Raw genomic sequence first — 17,500 nt, forward strand, 5'->3', positions numbered from 1 at the left:
TCTTGTTAACAAACTATAGGTTTGACAAGTTGATTAGGACATCTACTTTGTGCATGACACAAGTCATTTTTCTAACAATTGTTTACAGACTGATTATTTCACTTATAATTCACTGTATCACAAATCCACTGAGTCAGAAGTTTACATATACTAAGTTGACTGTGCCTTTAAACAGCCACTTCACAAAATAGATGGCATCATGAGGTAGGAAAATTATGTGGATATATTGAAGCAACATCTCATGACATCAGTCAGGAAGTTAAAGTTTGGTCGCAAATGAGTCTTCCAAATGGACAAAGACCCCAAGCATACTTCCAAAGTTGTGGCAAAATGGCCTAAGGACAACAAAGTCAAGGTATTTGAGTGGCCATCACAAAGCCCTGACCTCAATCCTATAGAAAATGTGTGGGCAAAACTGAAAAAGCGTGTGTGTGCAAGGAGGCCTACAAACCTGACTCAGTTACACCAGCTCTGCCAGGAGGAATGGGCCACAATTCACCCAACTTATTGTGGGAAGCTTGTGGAAGGCTACCCGAAACATTTGACTGAAGTTAAACAATTTAAAGGCAATGCTACCAAATACTAATTGAGTGTATGTAAACTTCTGACCCCCGGCAAATGTGATGAAAGAAATAGAAGCTGAAGTAAATAATTCTCTCTACTATTTTTCCTAGTGTTCCTAACTGACCTAAGACAGGGATTTTTTACTAGGATTAAATGTCAGGAATTGTGAAACTGAGTTTCAAATGTGCTTGGCTAAAGGTGTATGTAAACCTCCGACTTCAACTGTATTTACAGGCATTATTATACCATGTGAACACCAATGGGTTACCTGGACATCCTGGTACCACAGCTCCTACCTGGACATACTGGTACCACAGCTCCTACCTGGACATACTGGTACCACAGCTCCTACCTGAACATGCTGGTACCACAGCTCCTACCTGGACATCCTGGTACCACAGCTCCTACCTGGACATACTGGTAACACAGCTCCTACCTGGACATACTGGTACCACAGCTCCTACCTGGACATACTGGTACCGCAGCTCCTACCTGAACATCCTGGTACCACAGCTCCTACCTGGACATACTGGTACCACAGCTCCTACCTGAACATACTGGTACCACAGCTCCTACCTGGACATACTGGTACCACAGCTCATACCTGGTCATACTGGTACCACAGCTCCTACCTGGACATACTGGTACCACAGCTCCTACCTGAACATACTGGTACCACAGTACCACAGCTCCTACCTGGACATACTGGTACCACAGCTCCTACCTGGACATACTGGTACCACAGCTCCTACCTGGACATACTGGTACCACAGTTCGTACCTGGACATCCTGGTACCACAGCTCCTACCTGGACATACTGGTACCACAGCTCCTACCTGAACATACTGGTACCACAGCTCCTACCTGGACATACTGGTACCACAGCTCCTACCTGGACATACTGGTACCACAGCTCCTACCTGGACATACTGGTACCACAGGTCCTACCTGGACATACTGGTAACACAGCTCCTACCTGGACATACTAGTAACACAGGTCCTACATGAAAATACTGGCACTGCAGCTCCTACCTGGACATCCTGGTACCACAGGTCCTACCTGAACATACTGGTACCACAACTCCTACCTGGACATCCTGGTACCACAGGTCCTACCTGAACATACTGGTAACACAGCTCCTACCTGGACATACTGGTAACACAGCTCCTACCTGGACATACTGGTACCACAGCTCCTACCTGGACATCCTGGTACCACAGCTCCTACCTGAACATCCTGGTACCACAGCTCCTACCTGAACATACTGGTACCGCAGCTCCTACCTGAACATCCTGGTACCACAGCTCTACCTGAAAATACTGGCACTGCAGCTCCTACCTGAACATACTGGTACCGCAGCTCCTACCTGAACATACTGGTACCACAGCTCCTACCTGGACATACTGGTACCACAGCTGGACATACTGGTACACAGCTCCTACCTGGACATATTGGTACCACAGCTCCTACCTGGACATCCTGGATACCACAGCTCCTACCTGGACAGCCACAGCTCCTACCTGGACATCCTGGTACCACAGCTCCTACCTGGACATACTGGTACCACAGCTCCTACCTGGACATACTGGTACCACAGCTCCTACCTGGACATGCTGGTACCACAGCTCCTACCTGGACATACTGGTAACACAGCTCCTACCTGGACATACTGGTACCACAGCTCCTACCTGGACATACTGGTACCACAGCTCCTACCTGGACATACTGGTACCACAGCTCCTACCTGGACATGCTGGTACCACAGCTCCTACCTGGACATACTGGTACCACAGCTCCTACCTGGACATGCTGGTACCACAGCTCCTACCTGGACATGCTGGTACCACAGCTCCTACCTGGACATACTGGTACCACAGCTCCTACCTGGACATACTGGTACCACAGCTCCTACCTGGACATACTGGTACCACAGCTCCTACCTGGACATACTGGTACCGCAGCTCCTACCTGAACATCCTGATACCACAGCTCCTACCTGGACATACTGGTACCACAGCTCCTACCTGGACATCCTGGTACCACAGCTCCTACTTGGACATACTGGCACTGTAGCTCCTACCTGGACATCCTGGTACCGCAGCTCCTACCTGGACATACTGGTACCACAGTTCCTACCTGAACATCCTGGTACCACAGCTCCTACCTGGACATACTGGCACTGCAGCTCCTTCACTCGGTCACTATTCCTCTCAAATGGCACCTTGTACAGTTGTTTCATAGTCATTTTCTTTCTTCAAAAATCTGTCTATAGTGGAAATGCTGACAGAATTGATATTTGCAAAGATATTGTCATTTGATTGTACTTTGGATCTCTCTTAGCCTGATGGAATTGTTGCAAATGTCTCGTTCTTGCTGATATATGACATGTAGAGCTGCTCTGCCACCAGCATGAGGTCGTTGTGCAGTCCTATATATGACATGTAGAGCTGCTCTGCCACGAACATGAGGTCATTGTGCAGTCCTATATATGACATGTAGAGCTGCTCTGCCACCAGCATGAGTTCGTTGTGCAGTCCTATATATGACATGTAGAGCTGCTCTGCCATCAGCATGAGGACATGTAGAGCTGCTCTGCCACCAGCATGAGTTCGTTGTGCATTCCTACATATGACATGTAGAGCTGCTCTGCCATCAGCATGAGGTTGTTGTGCAGTCCTATATATGACATGTAGAATTCACAAATAGATCATGTTACAGATAGTATATTCCATTCAAATTGTGCTGCATTACTGTATTACTGTATTACTGTATATTCCTCATACATATTGTGATTCTCATTTACCTTTACAATAGTTGCTGTATTGTTGTGAATGAGATGCCGTAACAAAAGTAAAGAACAAGTACATATTTACCTGTTTTCCCTACGGTATGTATGCACAATTTATAACACTGTGGACCTGTTTACATTAGGCTGTACTCTCCGACCAGCCTCTTCCATTATAACAAGATGGTTTATAACACTGTGGACCTGTTTACATTAGGCTGTACTCTCTGACCAGCCTCTTCCATTATAACACCATGGTTTATAACACTGTGGACCTGTTTACATTAGGCTGTACTCTCCGACCAGCCTCTTCCATTATAACACCATGGTTTATAACACTGTGGACCTGTTTACATTAGGCTGTACTCTCCGACCAGCCTCTTCCATTATAACACCATGGTTTATAACACTGTGGACTTGTTTACATTAGGCTGTACTCTCCGACCAGCCTCTTCCATTATAACACCATGGTTTATAACACTGTGGACCTGTTTACATTAGGCTGTACTCTCCGACCAGCCTCTTCCATTGTAACACCATGGTTTATAACACTGTGGACCTGTTTACATTAGGCTGTACTCTCCGACCAGCCTCTTCCATTATAACACCATGGTTTATAACACTGTGGACCTGTTTACATTAGGCTGTACTCTCCGACCAGCCTCTTCCATTACAACACCATGGTTTCTAACACTGTGGACCTGTTTACATTAGGCTGTACTCTCCGACCAGCCTCTTCCATTATGACACCATGGTTTATAACACTGTGGACCTGTTTACATTAGGCTGTACTCTCCGACCAGCCTCTTCAATTATGACACCATGGTTTATAACACTGTGGACCTGTTTACATTAGGCTGTATTATGACACCATGGTTTATAACACTGTGGACCTGTTTACATTAGGCTGTACAGCCTCTTCCATTATGACACCATGGTTTATAACACTGTGGACCTGTTTACATTAGGCTGTACTCTCCGACCAGCCTCTTCCATTCTGACCAGCCTAACACCATGGTTTATAACACTGTGGACCTGTTTACATTAGGCTGTACTCTCCGACCAGCCTCTTCCATTATAACACCATGGTTTATCTTCCATTGTACACTGTGGACCTGTTTACATTAGGCTGTACTCTCTGACCAGCCTCTTCCATTATAACACCATGGTTTATAACACTGTGGACCTGTTTACATTAGGCATTAGGCACCATGTTTATGACACTGTGGACCTGTTTACATTAGGCTGTACTCTCTGACCAGCCTCTTCCATTGTAACACCATGGTTTATAACACTGTGGACCTGTTAACATTAGGCTGTACTCTCTGACCAGCCTCTTTCATTATAACACCATGGTTTATAACACTGTGGACCTGTTTACATTAGGCTGTACTCTCCGACCAGCCTCTTCCATTGTAACATCCATGGTTTATTAGGCTGTACACTGTGGACCTGTTTACATTAGGCTGTACTCTCCGACCAGCCTCTTCCATTGTAACACCATGGTTTATAACACTGTGGACCTGTTTACATTAGGCTGTACTCTCCGACCAGCCTCTTCCATTGTAACACCATGGTTTATAACACTGTGGACCTGTTTACATTAGGCTGTACTCTCCGACCAGCCTCTTCCATTGTAACACCATGGTTTATAACACTGTGGACCTGTTTACATTAGGCTGTACTCTCCGACCAGCCTCTTCCATTATAACACCATGGTTTATAACACTGTGGACCTGTTTACATTAGGCTGTACTCTCCGACCAGCCTCTTCCATTATAACACCATGGTTTATAACACTGTGGACCTGTTTACATTAGGCTGTACTCTCCGACCAGCCTCTTCCATTGTAACACCATGGTTTATGACACTGTGGACCTGTTTACATTAGGCTGTACTCTCCGACCAGCCTCTTCCATTGTAACACCATGGTTTATGACACTGTGGACCTGTTTACATTAGGCTGTACTCTCCGACCAGCCTCTTCCATTATAACACCATGGTTTATGACACTGTGGACCTGTTTACATTAGGCTGTACTCTCCGACCAGCCTCTTCCATTATAACACCATGGTTTATGACACTGTGGACCTGTTTACATTAGGCTGTACTCTCCGACCAGCCTCTTCCATTGTAACACCATGGTTTATGACACTGTGGACCTGTTTACATTAGGCTGTACTCTCCGACCAGCCTCTTCCATTATAACACCATGGTTTATGACACTGTGGACCTGTTTACATTAGGCTGTACTCTCCGACCAGCCTCTTCCATTATAACACCATGGTTTATGACACTGTGGACCTGTTTACATTAGGCTGTACTCTCCGACCAGCCTCTTCCATTATGACACCATGGTTTATAACACTGTGGACCTGTTTACATTAGGCTGTACTCTCCGACCAGCCTCTTCCATTGTAACACCATGGTTTATAACACTGTGGACCTGTTTACATTAGGCTGTACTCTCCGACCAGCCTCTTCCATTATAACACCATGGTTTATGACATGGTCCACAATTGTGGCACTGATTTCATCAGGGACTCTTACTCTTTGCCTTCTACCTCTTCCTCTATTATGTCTTCCCCTAACACCACCACCACGCATTCTTACACATCTTCTTATTTCTCTTCCACAAGCATGTAGCTGCTGTTCAGGGTTGTGATGTTCAAAAATGGTTGTGATTGTGCTCCATATATATGCTTCCAAACTTGATTGGTTGATTGGTAAGATTGTGATTCCTATTTCATGACTATGTCACCTGGCAGGTCATTTGCCCATTTCGCAGACATCACACACATTCCATGTCATAGATATTTATGGAATATACATGTATGTCTGACAGGTTTTGATCATTGAATGGATCATTTTGACTGTGATGGCTCACACGATGAAAGAATGGTTAGAAGTTGTGAAGAGTATGATCATTTCACTGAGAATCAACTCATCAGTTTTGATCAGCAAGTCATGTAGATGTAGTTATTGTGCAAATTGCAGTCAATTGTGCTTACTCTTTGGCACTCGTGCCAAAACACGTGCAATTTGCTTAAATTAATAAGAAATTCAAATCTGGTGTGAACAAGAAACTAATTGTTCAGAGATTTTAACTTATTGTATAAAAAAATAATAATTAGCGTTCCAGAATTGAGCCAAAGCGATTGAGAAAAACTGGAATGCCTGAAGACGAGGGGGAATTAAGAGTAAATGAATCATTTAGCATAACACAACACTAGGATAACTGGTTGGTTAGCCAACAGACTGTGTGTGGCTCTTACTTTAACATGTCCACTCCGTCTGGTGTGGTGGGTTGGTTGTAACGTCTCATGTAGTCATGCATAGCAGAGAAACTCTTCCTCATGTAGTCCTCTGCAGAGCTCTCTCTGACTGTCCCAAACCTGAACCCACGGGATGGGTGGTGCAGCTGGGGGGGGGGGGGGGGGGGGAGGGGGAGAGGGGGAGGGGAGGAGAGGGGGATTATTTTAAGGTAAGGAGAATACATTAAGAAGTATTCCACATAAAGAAATGAGAGGCCCGCACACAGAATATTGCTTCTCCCCAGTGGGAGAATGTTACAATATCTCAACTCCAACAGTCTTCGTCATGTCTGACAGGTATCAAAGCTGAAACATTGTATTTTTGGTTTCAGGAATAAACCACTGGAGGGAGCAGCAATATTCTGTGTACGGGCCTCTCTCCTTTTTATTCACAAGGAGAACACATTTAACTCATTGTCTGAATCCTATCAGCTACTGTAGCTATCCCTGATCCAGTCTGTTATGTCATATTCAGTCATGTTCATTTCCACATTGTAACTCGTGTGTGTGTGTGTGTGTGTGTGTGTGTGTGTGTGTGTGTGTGTGTGTATACCTTCTCGTCATGAATCCCAGACACCTGTTCAAAGGTTTTCTCCCCCACCATGACAGCAGCCAGGTTAGCTGTATAACTGGACAACACCAACAGACAGAAGATGGCCCACAGGTTCATCAGGAACCTACTGGTCCAACACTTAGGAGTCTGGAGAGGAGGGAGAGAGAGGGAGGGGGAGAGAAAGAGGGAGGGAAGGATGGAGAGAGCGAAAGAGTAGAGAGATATAGAGAGAGACAGAGAGAGAGCGAAAGAGAGAGAGTGAAAGAGAGAGAGAGAGAGAGAGAGAGAGAGAGAGAGAGAGAGAGAGAGAGAGACAGAGAGAGACAGAGAGAGACAGAGAGAGACAGAGAGAAGACATATTTGGTTAATTTGATTATTCAAACCTCCCCCTCCTCCCTCCCATTATTCCTCCCTCCTCCCTCCCACAGTACCTTAGTAGCGACAGTGCGTCCAAACAGGATGGCGTAGCAGAGGTTGAGGGCTGAGGAGTAGGAGAACACTCTGAGTCTGTTCCTGCCATGAGGAGTCATACCTGGATCAACACAACACTGGAGTCAGCTGTGTGTGTGTGTGTGTGTGTGTGTGTGTGTGTGTGTGTGTGTGTGTGTATGTAGCATCACAATGACAAACAGAGTTGTAAAGGTCCCAACCACCCACAGCTGTGTGTGTAGATGATGACATGGCTGTAAGTCATAGCAGTATCCACTTTAGGTCACAGACTAATAACATGACAGGCCATAAATGGTATTTTAGTTTTCTCACCAAAGGGACTGTTCCACTCATAGACGGTGAGGAAGAGTGCGGTAAGATGAAGAGTGACGAAGATGCCCACCCACATGGACCAATGGAGAGGCCACATGAAGGCCCCAATAGGGGCTGATGTGTCCTGGCTACGCACCTGGTAGTCAACACACACATACACACACATTATAAACTGTATGTCCACACACACACAACGCACGCACGCACGCACGCACGCACACACACACACACACACACACACACACACACACACACACACACACACACACACACACACACACACACACACACACACACACACACACACACACACACACACACACACACACACACACACACGCACGCACACACGCACGCACGCAGCTCCCCACCCACCAGTATCCCCAGAGAGGTAGAGTAGAATGGAGAGGTGAAGTCTATAACTCTGCTCCTGGCTGAGTTGATGGAGAATGATGTCACAGCCATGTCTGCTGTTCCACTCAGCAGGTCTCCCACCTAATATGAGAAATCAGGAACATCTACAACCTTCAGAAGACACTGTTCACATGCATTTAACAATCCTTCTGCAAACATTGTTCTTGGTTAGGTAAACAATCATGTCAAATATGCATGCAATCATATATATTATTAAACAAAAAAACTATTGAGATAGATACTGTAGGTAGATAGGTAGGTAGGTAGGTAGGTAGGTAGGTAGGTAGGTAGGTAGGTAGGTAGGTAGGTAGATAGATAGATAGATAGATAGATAGATAGATAGATAGATAGATAGATAGATAGATGACGTACCAGACCGGACCAACTCCCAGTGCTGCTCATCGCTCCGTACTTCCCGTCTCCCACGATGTAAAGGTCAAAGGTGAACATCAGGTCCTCCGACAGCTTCTCCAACAGGTCAATAACATAACCATAGCAACACTTCCGCAGGTCCTCTGTTGGGTCTGGGGTTGTGGTCAGGACAGGACAGGGACAGGAAGGATCAGTCCTGGTCTACTGGTCCTCTAGTGATGTACTGTAGGTATTGTGTACTGTAGGTATACTCACTGTGGTCAGTAGTGGTAGTGGTTGTATTGGTCTGGTGCAGGTGACCGAACAGTGAGTCCAGTAGATCTGAGCGGTTAGTCCTCGGGTCCAGACACAGCTGACCAGCGGGACACAGCCCGTCCTCATCCACCTCTCTAGTGAACACGAAGGGATGCTCCACCAGGGTCACGACCCTTAATCTCCGGCCCGCCATCTGTAGCCCCGGCCTCCATCTCCCTCCAGGACTGTTATCTCTGTCTCTATCCCCTCTCTGGACCCCTAACCCAGACCCGGACCCTGTCCTCCTCCCTGGGCCTAGTCCCAGGCCAGCCCCGACCCCCAGCCCCAACACCCCCTTGTCCAGCTGTAGGCGCCCGGTGGTCCAGTGGGCCACGGTGACCCAGGACGGCTGGCCAAGAGGACCTCTCTTCAGGCTCCACACGTGGTACAGCTGGGAGGAGAGGACCTGGGAGAGAGCAGGTGCCACACGGACCGTGCCCGTAGAACCCTGGAACGACGTGTTGGAGAGGAACCTGGAGAGGAGAGAGAGACAGAGAGAAAGAGAGAGAGAGAGAGAGAGAGAGGGAGAGAGAGAGAGAGAGAGAGAGAGCGAGAGAGAGAGAGAGTTTGAACATGTAGACAGACACAGATACCCAGTCTGTCCTTTCAGATTGGCTGGGTGTCATAATTGGTTGGCTGTTCCAGTCAGTCTCATTATTTTAAGTTAATGCAGTAGAGAGAGAAATTCTGTCTATCTGCCCACACACATGCACGCATGCAAGCATACACACACACGCACGCACGCACGCACGCACGCACGCACACACGCACGCACGCACGCACGCACGCACACACACACACACACACACACACACACACACACACACACACACACACACACACACACACACACACACACACACACACACACACACACACACAGTCAGACAGACATTAAAAACACACACACACGCAGAGAGTGTTCTTATTACTATGAGTTAATGCAGTTCATTGTGGTTGTTTCTATCTAACTGGCCCCACCATCATTACTATTCCTCTCAGTCTCCACCCAGTCCTAGCGCTGCTTTACCATGGAATACATTGGTACGCACAATTAACTCTCACACATATATCTGCTCTGGGTATCCAAGCGTGCAGGGATCGTTGGGTGACGTCTGAATTTTAACCATGCATGGATTGTTGGGTGACGTCTGGGTCATTGGTTAGTCTTTGGCCGATGTTTAGGTTATCGGTTGATCGTTGGGTGATGCCTGGGTGTTGAACCTTCTGAATATTAACAATGCAGGGATCATGGGGTTAAGTCTGGAAGTTATAATGGTTCATTAAAACTCCTAAAACTGTTTTACATTTCAAAATGCATGCTGTATGTGTGTGTGTGTGTGTGTGTGTTTGTGTGTGTGTTTGTGTGTAACTGCAGTGTGTGTGACTGATGGTGACTTCCTTCCATTAACTCTGACAGCAGAGGAGGAAACATTAAAACTATGAATTAATACTGAGGTCGTTAACCCACCTCTACCCTCCACTCTGCACTGAATATCAATGTACCTATAGAGTGTGTGTCCTGTTTACAGCCCAACTAACTCATCAGATGTCAGACTGGTTACAGACCTCTCTCCCCCCTCTCTCTCTATCTCTCTGTCCTCTCTCCCTCTCTATCTCTCTGTCCTCTCTCCCCCTCTATCTCTCTATCGCTCTGTCCTCTCTCCCCCTCTATCTCTCTATCTCTGTCCTCTCTCCCCCCTCTCTCTCTATCTCTCTGTCCTTTCTCCCCCTCTCTCTCTCTATCTCTCTGTCCTCTCTCCCCCTCTCTCTCTATCTCTCTGTCCTTTTCCCCCCTCTCTCTCTCTATCTCTCTGTCCTCTCTCCCTCTCTATCTCTCTATCTATCTGTCCTCTCTCCCCCTCTCTCTTTCTATCTCCCTGTCCTCTCTCCCCCTCTATCTGTCTATCTATATGTCCTCTCTCCCACTCTATCTCAATTCAATTCAATTCAATTCAAGGGCTTTATTGGCATGGGAAACATGTGTTAACATTGCCAAAGCAAGTGAGGTACAGTGCCTTGCGAAAGTATTCGGCCCCCTTGAACTTTGCGACCTTTTGCCACATTTCAGGCTTCAAACATAAAGATATAAAACTGTATTTTTTTGTGAAGAATCAACAACAAGTGGGACACAATCATGAAGTGGAACGACATTTATTGGATATTTAAACTTTTTTAACAAATCAAAAACTGAAAAATTGGGTGTGCAAAATTATTCAGCCCCTTTACTTTCAGTGCAGCAAACTCTCTCCAGAAGTTCAGTGAGGATCTCTGAATGATCCAATGTTGACCTAAATGACTAATGATGATAAATACAATCCACCTGTGTGTAATCAAGTCTCCGTATAAATGCACCTGCACTGTGATAGTCTCAGAGGTCCGTTAAAAGCTCAGAGAGCATCATGAAGAACAAGGAACACACCAGGCAGGTCCGAGATACTGTTTAAAGCCGGATTTGGATACAAAAAGATTTCCCAAGCTTTAAACATCCCAAGGAGCACTGTGCAAGCGATAATATTGAAATGGAAGGAGTATCAGACCACTGCAAATCTACCAAGACCTGGCCGTCCCTCTAAACTTTCAGCTCATACAAGGAGAAGACTGATCAGAGATGCAGCCAAGAGGCCCATGATCACTCTGGATGAACTGCAGAGATCTACAGCTGAGGTGGGAGACTCTGTCCATAGGACAACAATCAGTCGTATATTGCCCAAATCTGGCCTTTATGGAAGAGTGGCAGACACTTTCTTCTAAAGCCATTTCTTAAAGATATCCATAAAAAGTGTTGTTTAAAGTTTGCCACAGGCCACCTGGGAGACACACCAAACATGTGGAAGAAGGTGCTCTGGTCAGATGAAACCAAAATTGAACTTTTTGGCAACAATGCAAAACGTTATGTTTGGCGTAAAAGCAACACAGCTGAACTCACCATCCCAACTGTCAAACATGGTGGTGGCAGCATCATGGTTTGGGCCTGCTTTTCTTCAGCAGGGACAGGGAAGATGGTTCAAATTGATGGGAAGATGGATGGAGCCAAATACAGGAGCATTCTGGAAGAACCTGAGACCTGAGACTGGGACGGAGATTTGTCTTTCAACAAGACAATGATCCAAAACATAAAGCAAAATCTACAATGGAATGGTTCAAAAATAAACATATCCAGGTGTTAGAATGGCCAAGTCAAAGTCCAGACCTGAATCCAATCGAGAATCTGTGGAAAGAACTGAAAACTGCTGTTCACAAATGCTCTCCATCCAACCTCACTGAGCTCGAGCTGTTTTCAAGGAGGAATGGGAAAAAATGTCAGTCGCTCGATGTGCAAAACTGATAGAGACATACCCCAAGCGACTTACAGCTGTAATCGCAGCAAAAGGTGGCGCTACAAAGTATTAACTTAAGGGGGCTGAATAATTTTGCACGGCCAATTTTTCAGTTTTTGATTTGTTAAAAAAGTTTGAAATATCCAATAAATGTCGTTCCACTTCATGATTGTGTCCCACTTGTTGTTGATTCTTCACAAAAAAATACAGTTTTATATCTTTATGTTTGAAGCCTGAAATGTGGCAAAAGGTCGCAAAGTTCAAGGGGGCCGAATACTTTCGCAAGGCACTGTGTATATATATATATATATATATATATATATATATATATATATATATATATATATATATACAGTGTTTTAACAATGTACAAATGGTTAAAGGACACAAGATAAAATAAATAAGCATAAATATGGGTTGTATTTACAATGGTGTTTGCTCTTCACTGGTTGCCCTTTTCTCATGGCAACAGGTCACAAATCTTGCTGCTGTGATGGCACACTGTGGAATTTCACCCAGTCTCTCTATCTCTCTGTCCTCTCTCCCCCTCTATCTCTCTATCTCTTTGTCCTCTCTCCCCCTCTATCTCTCTATCTCTATGTCCTCTTTCCCCCCTCTCTCTCTCTCTCTCTCTCTCACTCTGTCCTTCTTGCTCTCGCTCTTCAGTTGATTTGGCTCTATCTATCTATGTAAAGCTATCAGACAGAACACTGGCTCTATCTATCTATGTAACGCTGCCAGACAGAACACTTGCTCTATCTATGTAAAGCTGTCAGTCAGAACACTGGCACTATCTATGTAAAGCTGTCAGACAGAACACTGGCTCTATCTATGTAAAGCTGTCAGACAGAACACTGGCTCTATCTATGTAAAGCTGTCAGACAGAACACTGGCTCTATCTATCTATGTAAAGCTGTCAGACAGAACACTGGCTCTATCTATCTATGTAAAGCTGTCAGACAGAACACTGGCTCTATCTATGTAAAGCTGTCAGACAGAACACTGGCTCTATCTATGTAAAGCTGTCAGACAGAACACTGGCTCTATCTATGTAAAGCTGTCAGACAGAACACTGGCTCTATCTATCTATGTAACGCTGTCAGACAGAACACTGGCTCTATCTATGTATGTAACGCTGTCAGACAGAACACTGGCTCTATCTATCTATGTAACGCTGTCAGACAGAACACTGGCTCTATCTATGTAAAGCTGTCAGACAGAACACTGGCTCTATCTATGTAAAGCTGTCAGACAGAACACTGGCTCTATTTATGTAAAGCTGTCAGACAGAACACTGGCTCTATCTATGTAAAGCTGTCAGACAGAACACTGGCTCTATCTATGTAAAGCTGTCAGACAGAACACTGGCTCTATCTATGTAAAGCTGTCAGACAGAACACTGGCTCTATCTATGTAAAGCTATCAGTCAGAACACTGGCTCTATCTATGTAAAGCTGTCAGTCAGAACACTGGCTCTATCTATGTAAAGATGTCAGACAGAACACTGGCTCTATCTATGTAAAGCTGTCAGTCAGAACACTGGCTCTATCTATGTAAAGCTGTCAGACAGAACACTGGCTCTATCTATGTAAAGCTGTCAGTCAGAACACTGGCTCTATCTATGTAAAGCTGTCAGTCAGAACACTGGCTCTATCTATGTAAAGCTATCAGACAGAACACTGGCTCTATCTATCTATGTAAAGCTGTCAGACAGAACACTGGCTCTATCTATCTATGTAACGCTGTCAGTCAGAACACTGGCTCTATCTATGTAAAGCTATCAGACAGAACACTGGCTCTATCTATGTAAAGCTGTCAGTCAGAACACTGGCTCTATCTATGTAAAGCTGTCAGACAGAACACTGGCTCTATCTATCTATGTAACGCTGTCAGACAGAACACTGGCTCTATCTATGTAAAGCTGTCAGACAGAACACTGGCTCTATCTATGTAAAGATGTCAGACAGAACACTGGCTCTATCTATCTATGTAAAGTTATCAGACAGAACACTGGCTCTATCTATGTAAAGCTGTCAGTCAGAACACTGGCTCTATCTATGTAAAGCTGTCAGACAGAACACTGGCTCTATCTATCTATGTAAAGCTGTCAGACAGAACACTGGCTCTATCTATCTATGTAAAGCTGTCAGACAGAACACTGGCTCTATCTATCTATGTAAAGCTGTCAGACAGAACACTGGCTCTATCTATGTAAAGCTGTCAGACAGAACACTGGCTCTATCTATGTAAAGCTGTCAGTCAGAACACTGGCTCTATCTAGGTAAAGATGTCAGACAGAACACTGGCTCTATCTATGTAAAGCTGTCAGACAGAACACTGGCTCTATCTATGTAAAGCTATCAGTCAGAACACTGGCTCTATCTATGTAAAGCTGTCAGAGAACACTGGCTCTATCTATCTATGTAAAGCTGTCAGACAGAACACTGGCTCTATCTATGTAAAGCTGTCAGACAGAACACTGGCTCTATCTATGTAAAGCTATCAGTCAGAACACTGGCTCTATCTATGTATTGCTGTCAGAGAACACTGGCTCTATCTATCTATGTAAAGCTGTCAGACAGAACACTGGCTCTATCTATCTATGTAAAGCTGTCAGACAGAACACTGGCTCTATCTATGTAAAGCTGTCAGTCAGAACACTGGCTCTATCTATGTAAAGCTGTCAGACAGAACACTGGCTCTATCTATGTAAAGCTGTCAGACAGAACACTGGCTCTATCTATCTATGTAAAGCTGTCAGACAGAACACTATCCCTGTCTTTGTAATGGTGTCAATAAAGCTTTGTATAGCTGTCTAAAGCTAATCTAGCCACAGTCCCAAGCCTTCAGTCTATCTACAGTCTGTCCAGGTCTGTCTGTTTATTATCAGGCTTGGCATGGATTATAAATGGGACAGGTCCTCTCAGACTCCATTCTATCATCTGGTGCCAATGGCTGGAGGAGGGGAGAGAGATGTGTGTGTGTGTGTACAATATATCTACCTGGCCAGGTACTGTCCAGACGAGGGCACTTCCTCTTTGTTAGGTTTGTCGTAACAGTTGACCAGGTTCTGGATCAGAGCCAGGTCTGGCCTCACCTCACTGGCCGACGTCACCGCCTGGCTAATCAACCGCAGCGCGTCTCGGATGAAGAAGGTGATGGGCTTACGACCCACCTAGACACATACACACACTTTTAAATGAGTTTTCAAAGGTCAAATAAAACCAACACCAAATGAACCAATCAGCCAATCAATGATTCACCCAATCAATCAACCAAACAATTCAATGAATGAATAAATCAACCAATTAATAATCACCTCTCCATAAGCCAATAGGCCGAGGGGCCCGCCCAGCGAGAGGAGAGAGTCAGGTGACAGAGGGTTACCCATAATCCACTGCAGTGTGGGGAGTGAGGGAGCGAGACGCTGGGCGCAACGGAGGACAGAAGAGAGACATTCTGGGTCGGAACCAAGGATGACCACGGAGGAGAGAGGAGAGACGGAGCGAAGAAGACGACGGGAGAGGAGAGACAAGACCTCAGCTTCCCTCTTGTCTTCTCTGGTCTCATCATTTGTTTCTTCACCTCTCTCAGCCCCTCTTTCCTCCTCCCCTCTCTCCTCTCTCCTCTCCTCCTTCCCTCTCTCCTCCCTCCTCTCCTCCCCTCCTATATGTGTAAGGTTGAGGATATCCAGTAGATTCCAGCTTGTTCCTTTCTGTGTCTCTAGATGTTTCAGTAGTCCCTCCCCCCTCTCCTCCCATCCAGGACACACCACAGCAACTCCCCCTCCACCCCCTTCCTGACCCCTGCCTCCCCCCTCTCTTCTCCCTTCACCCTCTGTCTCCCCCTCTACCCCCTGGAGAACAGAGAGCAGAAGGTTGGCCAGGCGAGAGGGTGGAACACGAACTGACATTTGGAGATGGAACCGGTTCTAGGGGGAGAGAGAGAGAGAACAGAATGTTACTAGAATCAAACCATTCTGCAATACTTTCATAGTGTGATGTTCATAAATATTGAATGTTGTTGAATGGAGTGAAAGGCCCCTGAGTGAGCTACCTGTGCTCCCTTCTTCCAGACTCTACTTTCCAACCATGTCTTGTTGCTTTACGCCTACAGTCAAAGTCAAGGGTATGTGCATATGTATACAGTATCTATGGGTTCAGTAAGGAACACATACACACACCTTATGAATATAGACAGAGCGCGGAAATCTGCTAGAAATCTTCAGAGACACAACTGAATTAATACAGTATTTATACATATACTCATGGTGGGTGTACAGGTGTGTGTGTGTGTGTGTGAGATACCATAGTGTTTGAACTCAGCGGAGGTGTGAGGGTTGTACGAAAAAGTCGGTAGCTCGGTGTGGGGAGGAACAGTGTGTGAAAAATAGAAAGAGAGATGAAAGGATGGGGGGATGGGAAAGTGGAGGAATGGGAGGTTGGAGGGATCGAGGGGTGGGAGGGTGGAGAGATGGAGGGATGGGAGGGTGGAGGGATGGAGGGATGGGAGGGTGGAGGGATCGAGGGATGGGAGGGTGGAGGGATCGAGAGATGAGAGGGTGGAGGGATGGAGGGATGGGAGGGTGGAGGGATGGAGGGATGGGAGGGTGGAGGGATGGAGGGATTGGAGGGTGGAGGGATCGAGAGATGGGAGGGTGGAGGGATCGAGAGATGGGAGGGTGGAGGGATCGAGGGATGGGAGGGTGGAGGGATGGAGGGATGGGAGGGTGGAGGGATGGAGGGATGGGTTGGTGTAGGGATGGAGGGGTGGGAGGATGGAAGGATGGAGGGATGGAGGGATGGAGGGTGGAGGGATGGAGGGATGGAAGGATGGAGGGATGGAGGGATGGGAGGATGGAGGGATGGGAGGATGGAGGGATGGAAGGATGGAGGGATGGGAGGGTGGCAGGGTGGAAGGATGGAGGGATGGGAGAGGTGGCAGGGTGGAGAGATGGAGGGATGGAGGGGGTTCCATTCTGTAAGGTACAGTACCTGTGACTGCTATCGGGCTCCATTGGGAAGGGAACACTGCCGCTACCAAGCTAAATAATCCAGTATAGTGTAATACAGAGTGTGATGGCTAACCAACCAGTGTTGTTGTGTAATTATGCTAAACAGC

At 46.1% G+C, this 17,500-nt stretch overlaps 1 protein-coding gene across 1 annotated transcript in view; it reads right to left on the reverse strand.

Annotated features, from left to right (window-relative positions):
* LOC139414105 (glutamate receptor ionotropic, NMDA 3B-like) overlaps positions 1-17,500 on the reverse strand; it is a 56,063-nt gene that overhangs the window by 11,258 nt on the left and 27,305 nt on the right. Inside the window, exons 3-11 of the mRNA XM_071161986.1 lie at positions 15,699-16,310; positions 15,382-15,554; positions 9,021-9,532; positions 8,766-8,917; positions 8,355-8,474; positions 7,980-8,115; positions 7,649-7,749; positions 7,218-7,364; positions 6,626-6,771 (exon numbers count right to left, since the gene is read on the reverse strand). Coding sequence (XP_071018087.1) covers positions 6,626-6,771; positions 7,218-7,364; positions 7,649-7,749; positions 7,980-8,115; positions 8,355-8,474; positions 8,766-8,917; positions 9,021-9,532; positions 15,382-15,554; positions 15,699-16,310 — 2,099 coding nt within the window. The remainder of the gene's footprint in view (positions 1-6,625; positions 6,772-7,217; positions 7,365-7,648; positions 7,750-7,979; positions 8,116-8,354; positions 8,475-8,765; positions 8,918-9,020; positions 9,533-15,381; positions 15,555-15,698; positions 16,311-17,500) is intronic.

This window comes from Oncorhynchus clarkii, chromosome 7, assembly GCF_045791955.1.
Source record: "Oncorhynchus clarkii lewisi isolate Uvic-CL-2024 chromosome 7, UVic_Ocla_1.0, whole genome shotgun sequence".
In the NCBI taxonomy this organism is placed as follows: Eukaryota; Metazoa; Chordata; class Actinopteri; order Salmoniformes; family Salmonidae; genus Oncorhynchus; species Oncorhynchus clarkii.